The sequence below is a fragment of the Tauraco erythrolophus genome, chromosome 11, assembly GCF_009769465.1.
Source record: "Tauraco erythrolophus isolate bTauEry1 chromosome 11, bTauEry1.pri, whole genome shotgun sequence".
In the NCBI taxonomy this organism is placed as follows: Eukaryota; Metazoa; Chordata; class Aves; order Musophagiformes; family Musophagidae; genus Tauraco; species Tauraco erythrolophus.
In genome coordinates this window covers 3,305,700-3,321,501 of record NC_141475.1, presented here as the reverse complement: position 1 = coordinate 3,321,501, position 15,802 = coordinate 3,305,700, and the positions used below count along the sequence as shown (strand labels likewise).

Genomic DNA, 15,802 nt, shown 5'->3' with positions numbered 1-15,802 from the left:
ATTTTTCTCACTTTTCAACAGTTGTGTTAATTCACGTAGAAACTTTATTTGCAGTTAAAGTTAGTGTTAATTCTATACCCCTGAATCAGTAGGATCTTTGCTACTGTTTTCTGAGCATGTAGCAGCATGTATGAAAAATAAATGCCTGCTCAAAACAAATATATTACAACTCTCTCTTAGTCTCATGTCTTCTTTTTGTAATGCAGTAAGGAAGTGAGGAAAGGTAGGTTTATGGCTTCTAGGTCAAAACTCTGAGAAAAATTTTCCCAAACCAGCTGCTTTATGGAAAAGAAGCTCAGTTTGGTTTTATTCCATTTTCTGTTAAAACATAGCCCCATTGTTGTGCAGTTCTATCATTCAGCTGGAAGAAGACCTTCCAGAGCTAGTTTCAAACTGGTTTTTCTTTCTAACTAACGTAAGAGTACGTGCCCAGGACACACTCTGTGGCCAAATGATTGTGAAAGTTGAAGAACTTCTGATTGTACCAGAACGCTGTACCTAAGGTTGCTTTGAATTTTCTAGTTGCATGAACATGCAGCCTATTTGGTGGACAGTTTGTGGGAGAGCTCTCAAGAACTGTTGAAAGACTGGGAATGTATGACAGAATTGCTCTTGGAGGAACCCATCCAAGGAGAAGAAGGTATTTGTTTAAACTCTATACTTTATTGATCTTGTGCAATGTTGTTAATCATCTCTGAAAAAGATGTTTCACTGTTGGTGACAGAGGTATTTACGTTGTGGTTTGTTTAGAAAGCATGTTTGAAGAAGATTTCAGTTTAATCCATTTTTAATGCACTTTGCTTCAAAAGCAGCATTTTTGTACTCTTATTTTTCATCTTGTGTAGTCTGCTGTACTGTGGTTTCCTAATATTAAAGGTTAGGACTTCTTGACTGAATGTTTAAATAACTAGTGTATGCATGAACATTTCAGTAAATTAAATAGCTAATACAATTTCGAATAAACAAGCGCTTCAGGTGGTGTTAATTAAATATGAGGCTTTTCCAAACAAAGTTAAAACCTAATGAATTCTTAAAAGGGAAAAAAAATAAGAGGATTCTTTCACCATTAGTTTTGAATCTCCTTTCGCTAATAATAGACACAAAGTAGCCAGGGAGGTTGGTGGAGGAGAGTCCCTAACAGTAATGAGCATCATTCCAGATCCTTTATAATCCTTCAGGATTCTCCTGCTTCAGGGACCTTTGCAGGGCTAAGGTGGTTGAAAAACCAATGTACTCTTACAGCTTCCGAGCATGATGTGCTCATCATCTCCGTGTTTAAAAATCTGACCTTTAGGTACCCGCCTGCTAGGATTGGGGTATTTATATGGTAGTTTCCTTAGGAATTGGGCACTTTGGTTCTTTGTTTCTTCGTAGCCTTGTGGGGTTTAATCCTTTAGATGGGACCAGAAGTACTTCCCAAAGATCAGAAATAATACTTCCTGACAGTGAGAATATTTTATAAGGAGGTGACAGTGAACAATCAGTCACTCTCTGTCCTCCATGACGCTCTTTCTTTTGTAGACCTTTGTTACACTCCACTTCATTCATCCTTTTTCCAGGCTGCATTTCTCTGGGCTTCTTTCAGTTCCGCTGTATCTGTTTTGAGATGATGTGACTGGTGTAATTCAAAGAACAAGCAAGAAAGCCTTGGTTTTATAAATGGGACAAAATGGTGTTGTCTCTGTTGTTCTCTGTTCCCTGTGTTTTACAGCTGCATGTGCAGATTTGCCTTCTTTAAGATGTCTTGCACACACATCAGAGCTGATGCTGCCTGTTCTTTTCCCTCCGTAGCAATGTCTGACCGGCAGGAGAGTGCTCTCATTGAGCTGATGGTGTGTACAATCAGACAAGCTGCTGAAGCACATCCTCCAGTGGGCAGAGGCACTGGCAAGAGAGTAAGTGGGACAGCAATAGGTAGCTCGGACCTGGGAGTGTTACTGTAGTAACATAAAATATTTGTCTACAATGCCACATTTTGGTGCTTTTAAATTAGGTTTTTATAATTGGTGCTTCCTGTTTCATGTGAACATTTTGGGAAGAAAAATAGTAGAAATTCTATTTCTGGACATGTTTGATTTTTTTGTTTGTTTATTTGATTTTGGGTTTTGCATTGCCAAGATAAGTAATATGAATTTACAGCATGAAAATGGTTTTTAATATTTTTTTATATGTTCTTTTTGTCATACTTGTGATGTACTCACATCTATAGCCCTTAACATTAAATCTAGATTAGAATTGAAAGTGTAGAGCTTGGGAACAGAACAAAATTACCTCTGACTATCTTCCATAAAAAGGAGTGTGCTGCTACTATGGACGTAAAATTTGCAGGAAAAGTCAACAGTATCTTCATCATGAGAGTAGTTTAGCACTGGAACAGAAGCTGAGAGTCTGTGCAGTTTCTACCCTTGTCAGTTTTCAACACCTGAGTGGACAAAGCCCTGAGCATCCCCCTCTGACCCCTGATCTGGCTCTACTTTGAGCAGGAGGGGTGGGACTGGGACCAACCTGAATGCATCTGTGACTTTATGTATCCATCCTCTTTGGCCTCTTCCACTAAGTGCCCTTAAATTTCAAGAATTAACATTTTCTGGCCGTATTGTAATCTAGCTGCGTCTCTCATTTATTTTACAGTGACTGTTTGGAGATCAGTGGAAGTTCATTCCTAAGGCTGGGCATGCACTTTGAAGCATTTCAATATAAGTCACAAAGTCAGGGTGATCAACAGGCTTTCAGCTGTTTTCTCCATAAATACAGCATCCATGTTCCAAAAGAGTCTCAGCTTCCCAAACATATTTCCCTCTTTTTTGATAGTCCCCCTCTTATTTAGGTTAAACTAAAATGAAATAAACCCTTGTGAACGTTTGGTACTTCTGTTAGGTTCTGTTCTGAATAATCGTAACTAGTTTATTGAAGAAAGCCACAGACTTAATGAAGGTGAAATCAGGAGATAGACTTTATTGCTAAACTAAATTAAGTTACTTAGCTTCTTAATTTTTATGTGCCAAAAGCAGATTAGCCTCACGTCCAGAAACAGCATCCCAGGAAAAGCTCCAATAAACCATCAGTTTAAACATGCTTTATGGACTTCAATTTATAAAGCATATTCTAAGAAATACCTGATTTATTAAAACGGATGAGGAGGGGAATCTGTGAAAGCACTTACTCAAATTTACACAAGCATGTATTATCCTGTGTTACCAAAACTGTATTGCAAGCATGACTTAATTGTATTTTGCCTCTAGCTGCAAACCGTTCTAGCAGACAAAGCAACCTTTAAATTTAACAAAAATTTCATATGTTTTCTGTTTGAAGCACCAAATAATGTCACTATTAGCTTTCCGGGTGTTTTTCTATCTCAAGTGATCTACTGTTCAGTTAAGTTCAGCAAATTGCTTAGTCTTAGCTTTTCAATGTCTGTATTTCTTCAAAGCTAAAGAAAACACTGCAGTAAAATGAATTTCACCTTCTGAAGGATGATCAAAAGAGCCTCGGGGTCATCCTAGGACCCAGATTAATTCATAGCGCTGTTGCCTCCCGATGAGCTAGCGGCATTTGCTGGCACGGGAGGTGCTGTGTATCCAGCTGTCTGCTGTGTACTATGAAAGTGGTTTCTTACCCTGGTTACAAATCTGTTCCCCTTCACTTCTGTGGTTGTTTTGGATTCCTGCTGACACAATAGGCTACCTGTCATCCAAGCACATGTTTTGTTTCCAGCTGTTCCTCCTTACTTACAGAGAGATGTAGGTATGACATTTAGCTTTTGCTTCTTTCCAGTTAGATCATGAGTTGTGGGATGGTAACTGCAGGGATCTCTGACTTGTCAGTAGAGGTTTGTCATGTTCTCGTGATCTCGCTAGCATATTCTGAGTTGAAATGGGAGCAGATTTCTAATTATGCACTCACCTTCTTGTGAAATAGTTTCTTCTCTGACTTTAGCTTGTAACTCTTATTGTGCAGTCTGGCAGCTTTGCTATACATAAATCATTAGCTAACTTGAGTATTTTATTCTCATTATTTATTTTCAAAAGTATTCTCTCCTTTTCTGAAGCCGAGAAGCCAGATCTAAGCTTTTATGAAGCATGCTGGTTTGATTATTGTCTCTCTGTTCACTGTTTCAGGGTGGTTTTGCTATGACAGCATTAGTAGCTTCAGTGTAACTGTCACTGAAATTTGTAAATGAGTTCTGTGAACTTGGATGTATGTTCTCACTGAGAATTACATTCCAGTTTAGAGATGAAGCCATGAATCTGCTAATGAAAATCATTGTTACAGTGTGGTTTGGTTTTGGTTTTCTTAATTATGCTTCAGTTCGCCCTGAGGTCTTACATTAACACCTTGTTTCATGTGTGAAAGCCAGAGCTCAATTCACTTGGAAGCAATAGCAAAACTTCCACTGACTTGGGTTTTATTTGAATTTCAATCGTAAAAAAACGTTGATGTGTCGAGACAATATCATGCTGGATGATATGATAGCTTCCTTTTCAATCACGGCTTCTTAGGGCACATGGTCCTCCCATTTAATCACTCTGCAGTCCAAATGTGTTTGAGTTTTTTATTCCCTCCACTTTTGATTTATTAAAAATACACTTGCATGGATTTTTGTTTGCAATACAAACTTTAGGAAAATTAATGAATGCTATATGCAGAAATTGTATTTACGTTAGTTATTTTTGATTACTTGCAGGTATTGACAGCAAAAGAAAGAAAAACTCAGATAGATGACAGAAATAAATTGACTGAGCATTTCATTATTGCACTTCCTATGTTGCTATCAAAGGTACATTTTCAACAAAATAAATCTCTCACTGCTATTTACAACTCTCTTTAAACTTTTTCGTTCTGTATCGCAGGTGTTTATTTTTACTTCACTATTTTTTTGTTTTGTTTCAATGATGCTCTAGTATTCCGCTGATGCCGAGAAGGTTGCAAATCTCCTGCAAATCCCTCAGTATTTTGATCTGGAAATCTATAGCACGGGCAGAATGGAAAAGGTATAGTACATTGGGCAAGAAGTCTGGTTGCTTTCAAGTATCCAATTACTATTCTAGTCACACAGTACCGTGATTTCATTTGGCACATTAGTAATCTCACCTTGATTTGGTGTATTCTTTGAATGAGTTTTCCTTTGAGTTTCATTATCCAGGTGAGGTGAAAGCTGAACTTCTTTTCTGATCTACAGCATCTGGATGCCTTACTGAAACAGATTAAGTTTGTTGTGGAAAAGCATGTGGAGTCAGATGTTCTCGAGGCCTGCAGCAAAACCTACAGCATACTCTGTAGTGAAGAATATACAATCCAGAACAGAGTCGACATAGCCCACAGCCAACTTATTGATGAATTTGTGGATCGATTCAACCATTCTGTAGAGGATCTGCTGCAGGAGGTTTGTTTTCTTAAAATGAATTTAGTTAGACTACCTAAAGTATGCTCTGATAAACTGCAGAAAAACATTCTTACCAAGTCATGAAATTATCCATCTGAAGACCTAGTGCAGCAGCAACTATTTCATAAGTATTTGGAGCTATTTGTCCATGTAGAAAATCCCTTGAACTAGCCATCAAGCCTGCAAAGAATGCTGTAAAACAAAGACTATGGGACAGTCCTGCTTCTGAAAATGTAGTCTAGTATTTAAACGGTCCACGTAAGAAATTAAATGGGTGAATGGGTGAACGCTGATGAAAAATGCAGAGAAGGGTGCCTTCACGTTAATGCTTGTGGTGACTCCAGTAGTCCCAAATGGATATGCAGGCAGCAGAATCAAGAATGGATTATGTCTTGAATGGAAGAGAGGACTTAGTAAAATATTCATAATGGCACATTGAAAGAGCTCTGGAAAGAATGAAATAGAGATACAGGTCTGAAACCTGGAGGTACCTGGGATTTACTTGTAAGAATTCATCCTTCAAAATGCATAAGGCAGAATACATTAAGTAAGAATAGAAACCCTGCTCATTTTTTCTTGCTTTACATCGATTTAACTTTATGTAGCACTGCTTAATTTGTTGTAATTCTCATGCTTTTTAAACATAACTTAAGGGCTGCATAAATCTTTTTCTTCACTTCTTCTAGTCATGCACTGCACTGTGACATACATTTAAATTTTGATGTTCATTTCTAGAAAGTTAAGCTACGGTCTATTTTAGAAATGCATATTAAAGAAGATAAACTTTTTTCTGTCTTTAAGTAATATGGCACATACAGGCATACTGTTTATATGCCTGGTCACATTGCAGAGTAAGTAAAAATTTGTCTATTGTTGTAGGAATGTACATGACTAAAAAAGGCCCAGAGGAGTCAGTACACCAATGAATAGAATGCACCAATGAGTGCTAGAATAGATTTACTTTGCTGTCTGCCATTTCATGTGTACTTTCTCAGAAACTTCTGAGACTTTAAAAGACCTTCCAGAATTTGTAGTACATCTCTGCCCATCTGTGTGTGGCAAGGAAATCGTTTCAGCTCATGCCACGTTACATGTCTTAGCCGTCTGGTTTAATAGCCGTGCATTTTTGAAGTTCCTCACCTCTGGCCAACAGGACCAAAATTCCAAGACAAAAAGCTTGGGGAATCTGTTGCTAACTTGGTTAGCAAAAACAGCTGAAGTTGGACTGCCAGCACAAAGATCGTAAATAGTTCCTTTTACTGTTGCCACTGACAGAGGTTTAGGAACTCTGGTGAGGTCCTCACATTTTCACTTTCCACAAATCCAACACCAAGGTTCAGTCTGGCTCTATAGCCAGGGACAAATCTCCTATGTTGTTTCTCCAGACCTGGCTGTTGGAGAATCTTCAGCTTATGTCTTCACAGCCAAGCTCAGACCAGCAAAAAGCAGCTCATTCACACTGTCTTACCTCAAGATGGAAGAAAGTGCCTGTGGGTTTTTTTCAAGAATCAGGCCAAGAAGCAAGTGGAATCGCAGTTCTTTGACAGCTTTTTCTCATAGTTTTATCTTGGAACTTCTCCAAAGCAAGTGCCATGTTTGTTCTTTCTGGAGACAGCCGTGTAATAACCAGTGTAACAAACAGAAATTAGGTCTGTCTGAGGACACGCAGCTTGTTTAGAAGAGCCCCCTTGAAGTTTCCACGCTGTTCAGCTGTATAGAGGTTATTCATCTGTGGATCCATTCAGGGATTCAGAGCTGGCCTTTTGTTCCCTGGGTAGTTTCACCCGAGGAAAGATCCACTCAACGTTTTATTAGTATTGCTGAGACACCCACAGATAATTTTTTCAACCATAATCGCCAACTCAGTTAGCAAATACAGTTAGCAATTCCTCTTGCTGTGCAGCAGTTGCTTTTTCTCTGACTTACCATTCTTCTCCACGCAGCAACTTTGAAGAAGAGTCGAGACAAGAACCAGTCCTCTGTTTCTGTCAGCTCCTGTTCTGTCATCCACATACCTTTCTGGAAGCCAGCAGTTCCATTGCTGTTGAGTTGGTTTACTATAGCATCGGTCCTCTTGTTCTTGGATTCTCTGATCTGAGGAGATCCATTACTGCCCGTCTCTGTGCTACCTCACAGTCCCTAGCTGTGTATTTTCAGAAGTCCATCTTGGGGAGTTCCTTTCCACAGGCAGTGTGGTCTCTGGGCCTCAAAGAACCACGTTCCAACACTACAAGCAGCAAAGATGAAAGGAGGTCGGAAATCTAACTCTCTCCACTCCCAGCCCATGTTTCAGATCAGTTATGCCAGCAAAGTGTTTAGGTCCAGCTGTTTCAGACTAGGGACACGTGGCTGTTGAGACAGTTCGGAAAACATGCTCCGTATTTTAGGTGCTCTGTACAGGTCTGTGGTTCTGTCCTCTCCCTTCTGGCACTGCTTGAAAGATCCCACTGGCCTCACCTTTTACCCAGAGGGAATCAGGTGAGAGCAATGAGATGCTGGGATTCATAAATGACTTCCCACCAGTCTTCTCAGGGGGAATGACCTGGAGGAGAAAAACTTTTTTCCTGCAAGTTTCCTTTATTACTAACTGCTATTGAATCAGGAAGCCAGCAACTACTTATTCCCATTCCATTTCCCTTCGCTCCTCTTTGCAGGCAGCTTCTCTTTATGCAGTACTCCGGTGCGAAAAGCCCTGAAGGATGCACTGAGACTACTGGGCAGAGAACAAAGACTGGGGTCATGAAGGAACATGGGCCAGTGATACTAAAATACTTCTGATGTATCCTCGTCCTTTACCCAGCTCAGGAAGGAGTAGAGAAACGCAAGCAAGGGCTTGTGATATTTGTGTATATTCACTTATGTGAGAGTGAGATGGGGACTGAGGATTTAGGGAAAAGTTGTGTCTGAAAGTCATGTGAGAAATGAAGAAGGTTTAGATCCCTAAGGAAAAAGGAGTGCGGAGATCAGACGTGACATAGGAAAAGATGTGGAGGCAAACCCAAGGCAAAAGTAGGAGAAAGCAAGAAAGAAAACAGAGGTAGCAAGGATTTAAAATTTTGACCTTTCTGATATTCTTTGCTGGGTGATATTTGGTAGAACAATTAATTTTAATAAGTCTATTTCATCATTTTAAAGAGATTTTAAATTCAAGAATGTGCATACTTGTACCCCAGCAAGTATCCCACTGCTTTGTGGTTTCCCACTAGGTTTGATAATGAGAGAAATATTGACAATTGCCTCTGAAGGCAGGAAAATCTCTTAATTGTTAGGCTTTTAAACGGAAAAAAATGACCAAAATAAAATGGAGAAGAATTACTCTAAGTGGGTTTCCTGTTTCAGAAAGTTGCTGGAAAAGTTTTCAGAAGTAGCTTATGTCCACTTGTTTCACTAAGAGAATTTGCTGTTCAGTTTGCATAAAATTTTAGGATAATGGTATTTTAAAATGCCAAAAAGAAAAAATTAAACTTGAATGAAAAGTTTTGATTGAATTGTGCAATATTTATTCGTGGACTGTTTTTTTCCGTGGATTTGTAAAATCTGAATTTAAAAAAAACGAAACATCTTTCAACCAGTTCTGAATGTATGTCAGTCTGTGCACATAATGTGATTGTCATGCATTACGGTGTGTAACACAGAACGGCTACGAAGGACAGGAAAAGAAAGGATTTTTCCCACTGATCACTTTAAAAAACTTGCTGTTGGCATCTGCAGGTTTCTGGTGTGGAGCAAGGCGTGCATTTGGCTTTATTCTTGTAGCACTTTCATCAGCTGATGCTTAAACTGCAGCTCAGTCCTTTTTGTAAGCTAAGATTTTTTGTAAACTCAGATTTTTCTTCATGGGAATGATTTCTGCTGCTGGAGGATACTGGTTTGGATATTAACACAGTGATGCTGCTGAATATTGTCCGATGGTCTTGCTTATTTCCTAGTGCTATGCAGTGGTTATTTAAATAATATTATTATGGAATCTAGATATAAATCATTGAAAAATTTGAAGTCAGTTTTGATGCCAGCATAAACCCTCGAAGAAATCTGCTCCTCCCCGTGCAGTGATGTACTCTGCTGGATTGCTGAACTCTCCTAAGGGATTTCCTTTTGTTTTCAGGGAGAAGAAGCTGATGATGATGACATATACAATGTGCTCTCCACATTAAAGAGATTAACCTCGTTTCACAAGTAGGTGATTTTTTTTTTTCCCCTCAAAAATTTACTGTGTTAATTTTATCATTTCAGCAAGAGTCAGTTGATATCTAGTGTTTAAAAATGAGAAAATATATGGCCTGAAATATGAAATAGAGATTGATGACTGATTAGTGATACTTGACAGTATAACTGTTTGGATTAATTTGGGTCCTTGTTTAGTTAATGGGATTAATTTACAGATTTGGTTTGCAAGTGGCATACCATCCCTTCCACGAAATGCTTTTACACCTATGAGTGTTTTACTAAGAGTCATGCTCCCCTGCGTGACAGTCAGTGCTCAAGGGACACTTCCTGTCTCCGGCACCAATGGATGCAGGCCAAATCTGTGCTTGATGCCTCAGCTTAGGAGAGCCCTGGCTGGAGTTGTTTCTCTCAGTTTCTCATGCCTTAGAGGTGTTTCTCCTCAGAATTATGGAAATAAGTAGTAGTAGTAGTGATAATAATAATTAATAGCTTATGATGAAAGTCTGGAAGATGCATTCTCTTCCTGCAGAAATGCCAGGAGTAGTTTCTAGTTGAATTGTTGGCAAAATCTAACCCTGTGGATTGCACAGAAACTCCCTCACTCAGCATGGAGTGAACCAGCCCAGTAGAACCAGGCAGCAGCTTTTCAAGGTCCTGCTGCTCTCCGTTAGACCTGCTGGCACCCTCGTGACATGTAGAGCAACCTGGAAAATTTCACTTGAACTGTGAATTTTGGGTCGTGGGACAAAGACCTAATCTTCCCCTCGTGTCAGCAGTAGAGAGTGATTGCTTCTGGTCAGCATGTAAGAATGCTTCGGATGCTGGTGGCCGAGAGCCACAAATCATTTCTTCCTTGTCGCAGGGCGTGAGAGGAACTTGCTTCTGCCACCTCTTTTATGCCAGTTGTTTTTAGTGATTTCTTTCTTTTCTGTGCTTAGTCTTCATCTATCCTGAATCCTGCATTGGATCGTTGTATGAAATGGTTCTGCAGTATCTACTCTTTGTTTCCATTCAACAAGAGTCTCACAGAGATCGTTAAATCGTTACTAATTTCCGTAGTGCAGCACATGTGCAAATTAGGTTTTCAGTCTCCCTGGTAACACGCTGGAGCCACTTCTGCCTTTCCTGAGAGGACTGGTGAAAGCTGTAGTTCATATTCAAGAAAGAAGCACAAATCTTAAGGCTTTTCTGAGAGTCTCCCATGTATATTTTTTCCATTAGGGTTCCAAAACTCAAGAGAGCTAATTCAGACTATAAAGAAAGCTTTGTAGAAAGACACACAAATCAGGGTCGAGGACATCTGCCTTCACCTTCAAAAAATAGGAACGAGAAAAGAATCAAATCTAAAGAGCTGAAAAGCAGCTGTTTATCATTTCTCAGCTGACTTGTTATTTATGATTATAGTTCAATGGGAATTCCTAATTAATACCTGCTTGCATATAAAAGACGTAATGAAATCTTTTCATTACTCTACTGAATGTTACATCTAATGTGATTTCTCTGTGAAAGGAAACAATCGTACCATCCAAGACAGAATTTTTGCTGAACTTTTAGCTGTGAGATTAGGATCTTCAATTCAAAACTCGCATTGAGTGTTCTCATCTCAAAGGGTGGCTGTTGTCTGACGCTGTCATCGTGTGTCATCAGCTAGAAGCCAGAAGAAATTAATCAATGGAAGAAGTTGAAATTGCAGGCTGACAACTGATATCTCTCCGATCTTCTAAAAAGGCACTGATAAAATTGTTGCTGAAGCTTGGAAAAGAAACAAGTCTTTTTCTTCTTCCAGTGAGATAAGTTCCACTCTACCTTCATCTGTGCTTGTGTTTCCTTGGTAGTTGCTGCTACTTCATATTCTAGGAAAAGCAGCCCAGCAAGTTTAAAAAAAAAAAAAAGATAGGGGATTATCAGAAAAGCCTCCCAGACCAAAAAGCTTCCATGCTGAGATTTCCCAAGCCTGAGCTAATCCTCTTTCTGAGAGGGTCACAGCAAAAAAAGGCTCACAGCACACTTTTTAATTCATGTCTTTTCATCAAACAAGGATATCAGTATTTCAATACAAATTAAATTCTTCATTACAATGTTTCCTTCCAAGTTTTCAGACTATAAGAATAAATTTTCTTGAGGTCTTCTGAATAGAACACCTGGAGTATATACTTGGGCTTCTCTTTTTGCTGGGGTCTCACTGATATTTACAGCATTTTTTTTCTGTCCTTAAGAACATGGAGACAGTTTTTCTGTACTGACTCCAGCCCAAGTCAACTGAGCTTTCACACATAGCACATCAGTGCTGTGGCAGTTTGTGTGCTGCAAAATGTCAGCATTTCTTATTTGATCACTTCAGTTAATTCAGTGCAAGACACATGAATCTCAAGCGTCATCTCCATTACTCTGCATGTGCCCTTGGATGCTGTTGTGTATATAGAACATGGTTTCACCTTTAGAAACCAGGATTGTTGGTATCACTGTCCAGCAGGCCTCAAAAATGGTATGGAATTTGATTCCTTCCTGCCTCTGCACTGACTTCGTGAGCCTGCAATGGCTACAGGAACTCTCCAGATACAAGTCATGTTTTTATCAGTGTAAGCATGATCAGTCAGCACACTTCCAAAACAGGTAAATTCATGGTCAGACCGTTACAGAAACGCTTTGCTTAACCTTTTTTCCTGTAGCTGACCAGTACATCCCTCAGACTAAGTTACTCAGAAGTTTGCTATATCCAGAAGAATTGAAATGATGACAAGTGAATCCTCAGTAGAGAAGTCAGACTATGTCTAGCATAGCTGTTCAACGCCCAAGGTATGGCTTCTCTCACTTTGTCCTTCTTTAAACAGAGAAGCAGTTTTGTGGGTGGAGAGATCACCTCTTCTAAAAGGAACTTTTCTAAGCTGCTTCTTTCCACACTTCCAGAAACATTGTGGAACTGGTACCTTTACTTAATCTGACTACTTCCTGGCAGAAATGTGCCCCAGCAGACAGTGCTGTCTATGGGGATGAAAAAAAAACCTTTGATGAAATGTTGGGCCTTGTTTTCTGTAGTCCATGAGGACTCTCTGACATGGGAGGCACTAAGGGAAAATCCTCTGTTGTGTGAATTTCCATTCTAGGAGCCTCTATGTCAATCTCAGCCTCTGTGGAGAATCGTATTGTGGCCAAGGTGCTTTTATAACAATCATTTTGATTTCTAAGAAGTTCTAAAGAGACAAAGGTGTACTAGAATATGCCTAAATTTAATGCGGAGCCTCTTCTTTAAGGAAGTTTATATTGAAAAGCCCTATGCAACTTGTATATAGTTAGAATTTTTCAACTTTGGAAGCCGAGAAGCTCTCCTTGAGATCAGCTGTAAGGCCAGGCCCAGAGCAAAGAGCTAAGGTGCTGCCAGCTGTTGGGGCAATGAGGCATGGCCCCTGTGACAGCTGCCTGACAGGGAGGGCTCTGAAATGAAAAAGCAGAAATAAGGCAGTTTTTCCTTTCGTATTCTCTGTAGGGTAATCTATGCTGATACCTGCCTCTGCACACCAAGGAGGTTTTACAGCTTTAATTACAGCACTGTAATTAAGGAGGTGCAACTCTGCCTTTCTAGCAGCCCTGTGATTTGCAGAAGCAGCATCTATGTGCTTAATATCGCTAGTCAGAGGCAGTTCTCTGACAGCCTGTAATTTGTCTGCGAAACATTTTATTTTCATACTTTGAAGACCGTCCAGAATCTAAGGTGGGGGGAGCATTTTTGCATTTTTGTTTCTTTTTTTTTGAAGTTTTCCTATCGTTCTATTTATGGATTTGAATTAGAAGTCAAGATGCACCTTGGCTTAATGACACAACCCTCGAGCGCGCACTTCACTTGCTCTCAGCACAAAGGCATTAATTGTTGGTTTCCGTGACACTTTTTTATCAATGAGGTTTTTCAGGGCTAATACACTCCAGACTGGGAAGCGTTTCATATTAGGGATTTCAACAGGATCTAGGCATTCCCAGTCTTGAGTTCAACCTCTGTCTGTTTCAGAACTAGAGAATTCCTCTTTCTGGCTGAGCAGGGTAGTTAATTATTTAGGCAAAGTCAGGCAGCTCCAAAGCAGGGCAGACATGAAGGGGTGGGAAAAGTGAGCGTACCTCGGTGGTCAAGGTGCTGGGATGAAAGAGTGCCAGATGCAGGAGACTGCTTTATCTAATTTAGACTTGCCCCTTCGGTCTGAGTATCCCTTTTTCCAGGTGAGTGTTTTAATCATCAAGTTTCTGATTATTCTGAGGTGGCTTGCTCTTTTATAAACATATTACAAACCGTTTCAAATTATCTCAGTTTCATTCCACTGCAGAAAAATGTGTTAAACCTAAATTCTTTTGTGAGAAAGAATTTTTGTCTTTCAGGCAGCCTGATGTTTTATAATTTCTTCTGTATTTCTCAGTTTTGTATTAAAAAAGCTATATCATAAGCTATTGAGGTCTGTAAGGCTGTAGAGTATATGCTGCTAATCTCATTTGTGCTCCTCTCGCTGGTGAATCAGGTTGGTACAACTGAAATGTGAAACAATGAATGGGGTGGCAACCACCATCTCTGTCGCATGGACGTGTATATCATGCTGTCCTACTTTAGATATTTCAGGATATTTAACATCTAGTGATAATGTATATTATTTTTCTCCAAATGATACAGCAGAAAAATATGTGACTTTGTTTTGCTGAAAGCCATTTCTCATTCCGTATATATTGCTAGAGTTTGGCCATAGTTTCTGCTGCAATGCCAGAGAAGTGCCTTCTGCAGTTCTGTCAATGTTTAGAACCAAAGAGGAAAGATGATTTAGAGGCAACACTGAGAAGGAGCTGGTAGCTACACTTAAGTAACCTTTAAAGACACATGGTATGCAGAGAGTTTTATCTCCTCCCTACAAAAACCCCACGTGGTAAAGCATTTTCCCTGAATTATCAGGAAGCCTGACTTCTGCTCTCAGCATGGTGTGAACTCACTGTGCAGCTGCTTTGTCAGCAGCCTGTATTGTCTCAGCTTTGCAAAAATACCAAAGCCCACGGAGCTGCCGGGTCAGACTATGTTGTCGCTGCGATGTAAGTTTTGAGGAACACAACTAATCTCTCTTTATTACCTCTCGTTCTAGTGCACATGACCTCACAAAATGGGATCTGTTCAGTAACTGCTACAGATTACTGAGAACTGGAATTGAACATGGAGCTATGCCAGAACAGGTACCGTTAGCAGCACCTGCACTGCGTCGTTTGGGGAGTCAAAGTTTTAAAGAGTCTAGTTGTGGAGAATTTCAAAAGGTTAATGCACTGGATTTCAGATATTTAGGAAAAACACGGGGTTTTGAAGGAAATTTATATTGTAGTGAGGCACTGTCCAGGAGAGGAAAAATCCTGGATTCTATGATTTTTGAGCTACTTGCCTCACCTTTCTCATCTGTAAAGTAAGCCGTAACTAATGTTCCTGGCTGTGAAAAGCAATGCATAAATCATGATGTTCAGACTGAAACCCAGCATTTGGAAACCTTGGCTGCAATTAGAATTATCACAAACGATTATTGTGCATTGAAGGTAAGATGGAAGCTTATGAAAACCAGGAAGCGAGAAGAACATTTAGCAGGGATGCTGGCCAGCCTTTCCAGTGAGTTCTTTTAGTGAGTCACGTCTTGGACTTTTTTTCCTCCTAGTTTGGTTTTAGTTTCTCATGGATGAGCACAGGGACCATTTCAGATTCTCCTAGGATTCCAGTTTAAATTGCAGACTGCCTACTCCAGTATTTCAGCACATTTTAATTTATAATTTGATTTTAATTAGAAGCCAGTTGTTAATTCTAACGTGACTTCATGTAGAAAAAAAATTATCATAAAATTCTGTAAAAGTGTCTTCTAAAAACGACCATATGGAGCTAAATGGACCTAAAAAGGACCATTGCCACACGCCATGTGAAAGTCATGGCTTTAAGCTGTGGGACCTTCTGCTCTCTCTGCAGTTGCTATTTAATGCTGGAATTGTGCTACCTGGAGGGAAGGGTAAAATAGATAAAAACTGTCCATGCAACTACCAGCCATCTTCAGTTTCTGGGTTTGACAGTGGTATGGCTCCCCAAATACTTCTGTAAGATCTTAGGGAAAAATGTTCTGAAATCTGAACTCTCCTCAGTATTTCTTTCCCCAGTCCACTAGAAGGAGTTCGCTGAAAGGGAGTGGTTTGGTCATCTTCCAAAAAAGTGTTTTGTGAAGTGATTAGAGCTATTACAAACTTGGTTTGTTCTACACAGAACCA

General features: G+C 39.7%; 1 protein-coding gene across 1 annotated transcript in view; it reads left to right on the top strand.

The window, feature by feature from the left end:
• STAG1 (STAG1 cohesin complex component) overlaps positions 1 to 15,802 on the top strand; it is a 170,082-nt gene that overhangs the window by 119,418 nt on the left and 34,862 nt on the right. The window contains exons 15-21 of the mRNA XM_086618038.1: positions 523 to 640; positions 1,792 to 1,895; positions 4,685 to 4,777; positions 4,902 to 4,991; positions 5,180 to 5,383; positions 9,489 to 9,559; positions 14,656 to 14,743. Coding sequence (XP_086474164.1) covers positions 523 to 640; positions 1,792 to 1,895; positions 4,685 to 4,777; positions 4,902 to 4,991; positions 5,180 to 5,383; positions 9,489 to 9,559; positions 14,656 to 14,743 — 768 coding nt within the window. The remainder of the gene's footprint in view (positions 1 to 522; positions 641 to 1,791; positions 1,896 to 4,684; positions 4,778 to 4,901; positions 4,992 to 5,179; positions 5,384 to 9,488; positions 9,560 to 14,655; positions 14,744 to 15,802) is intronic.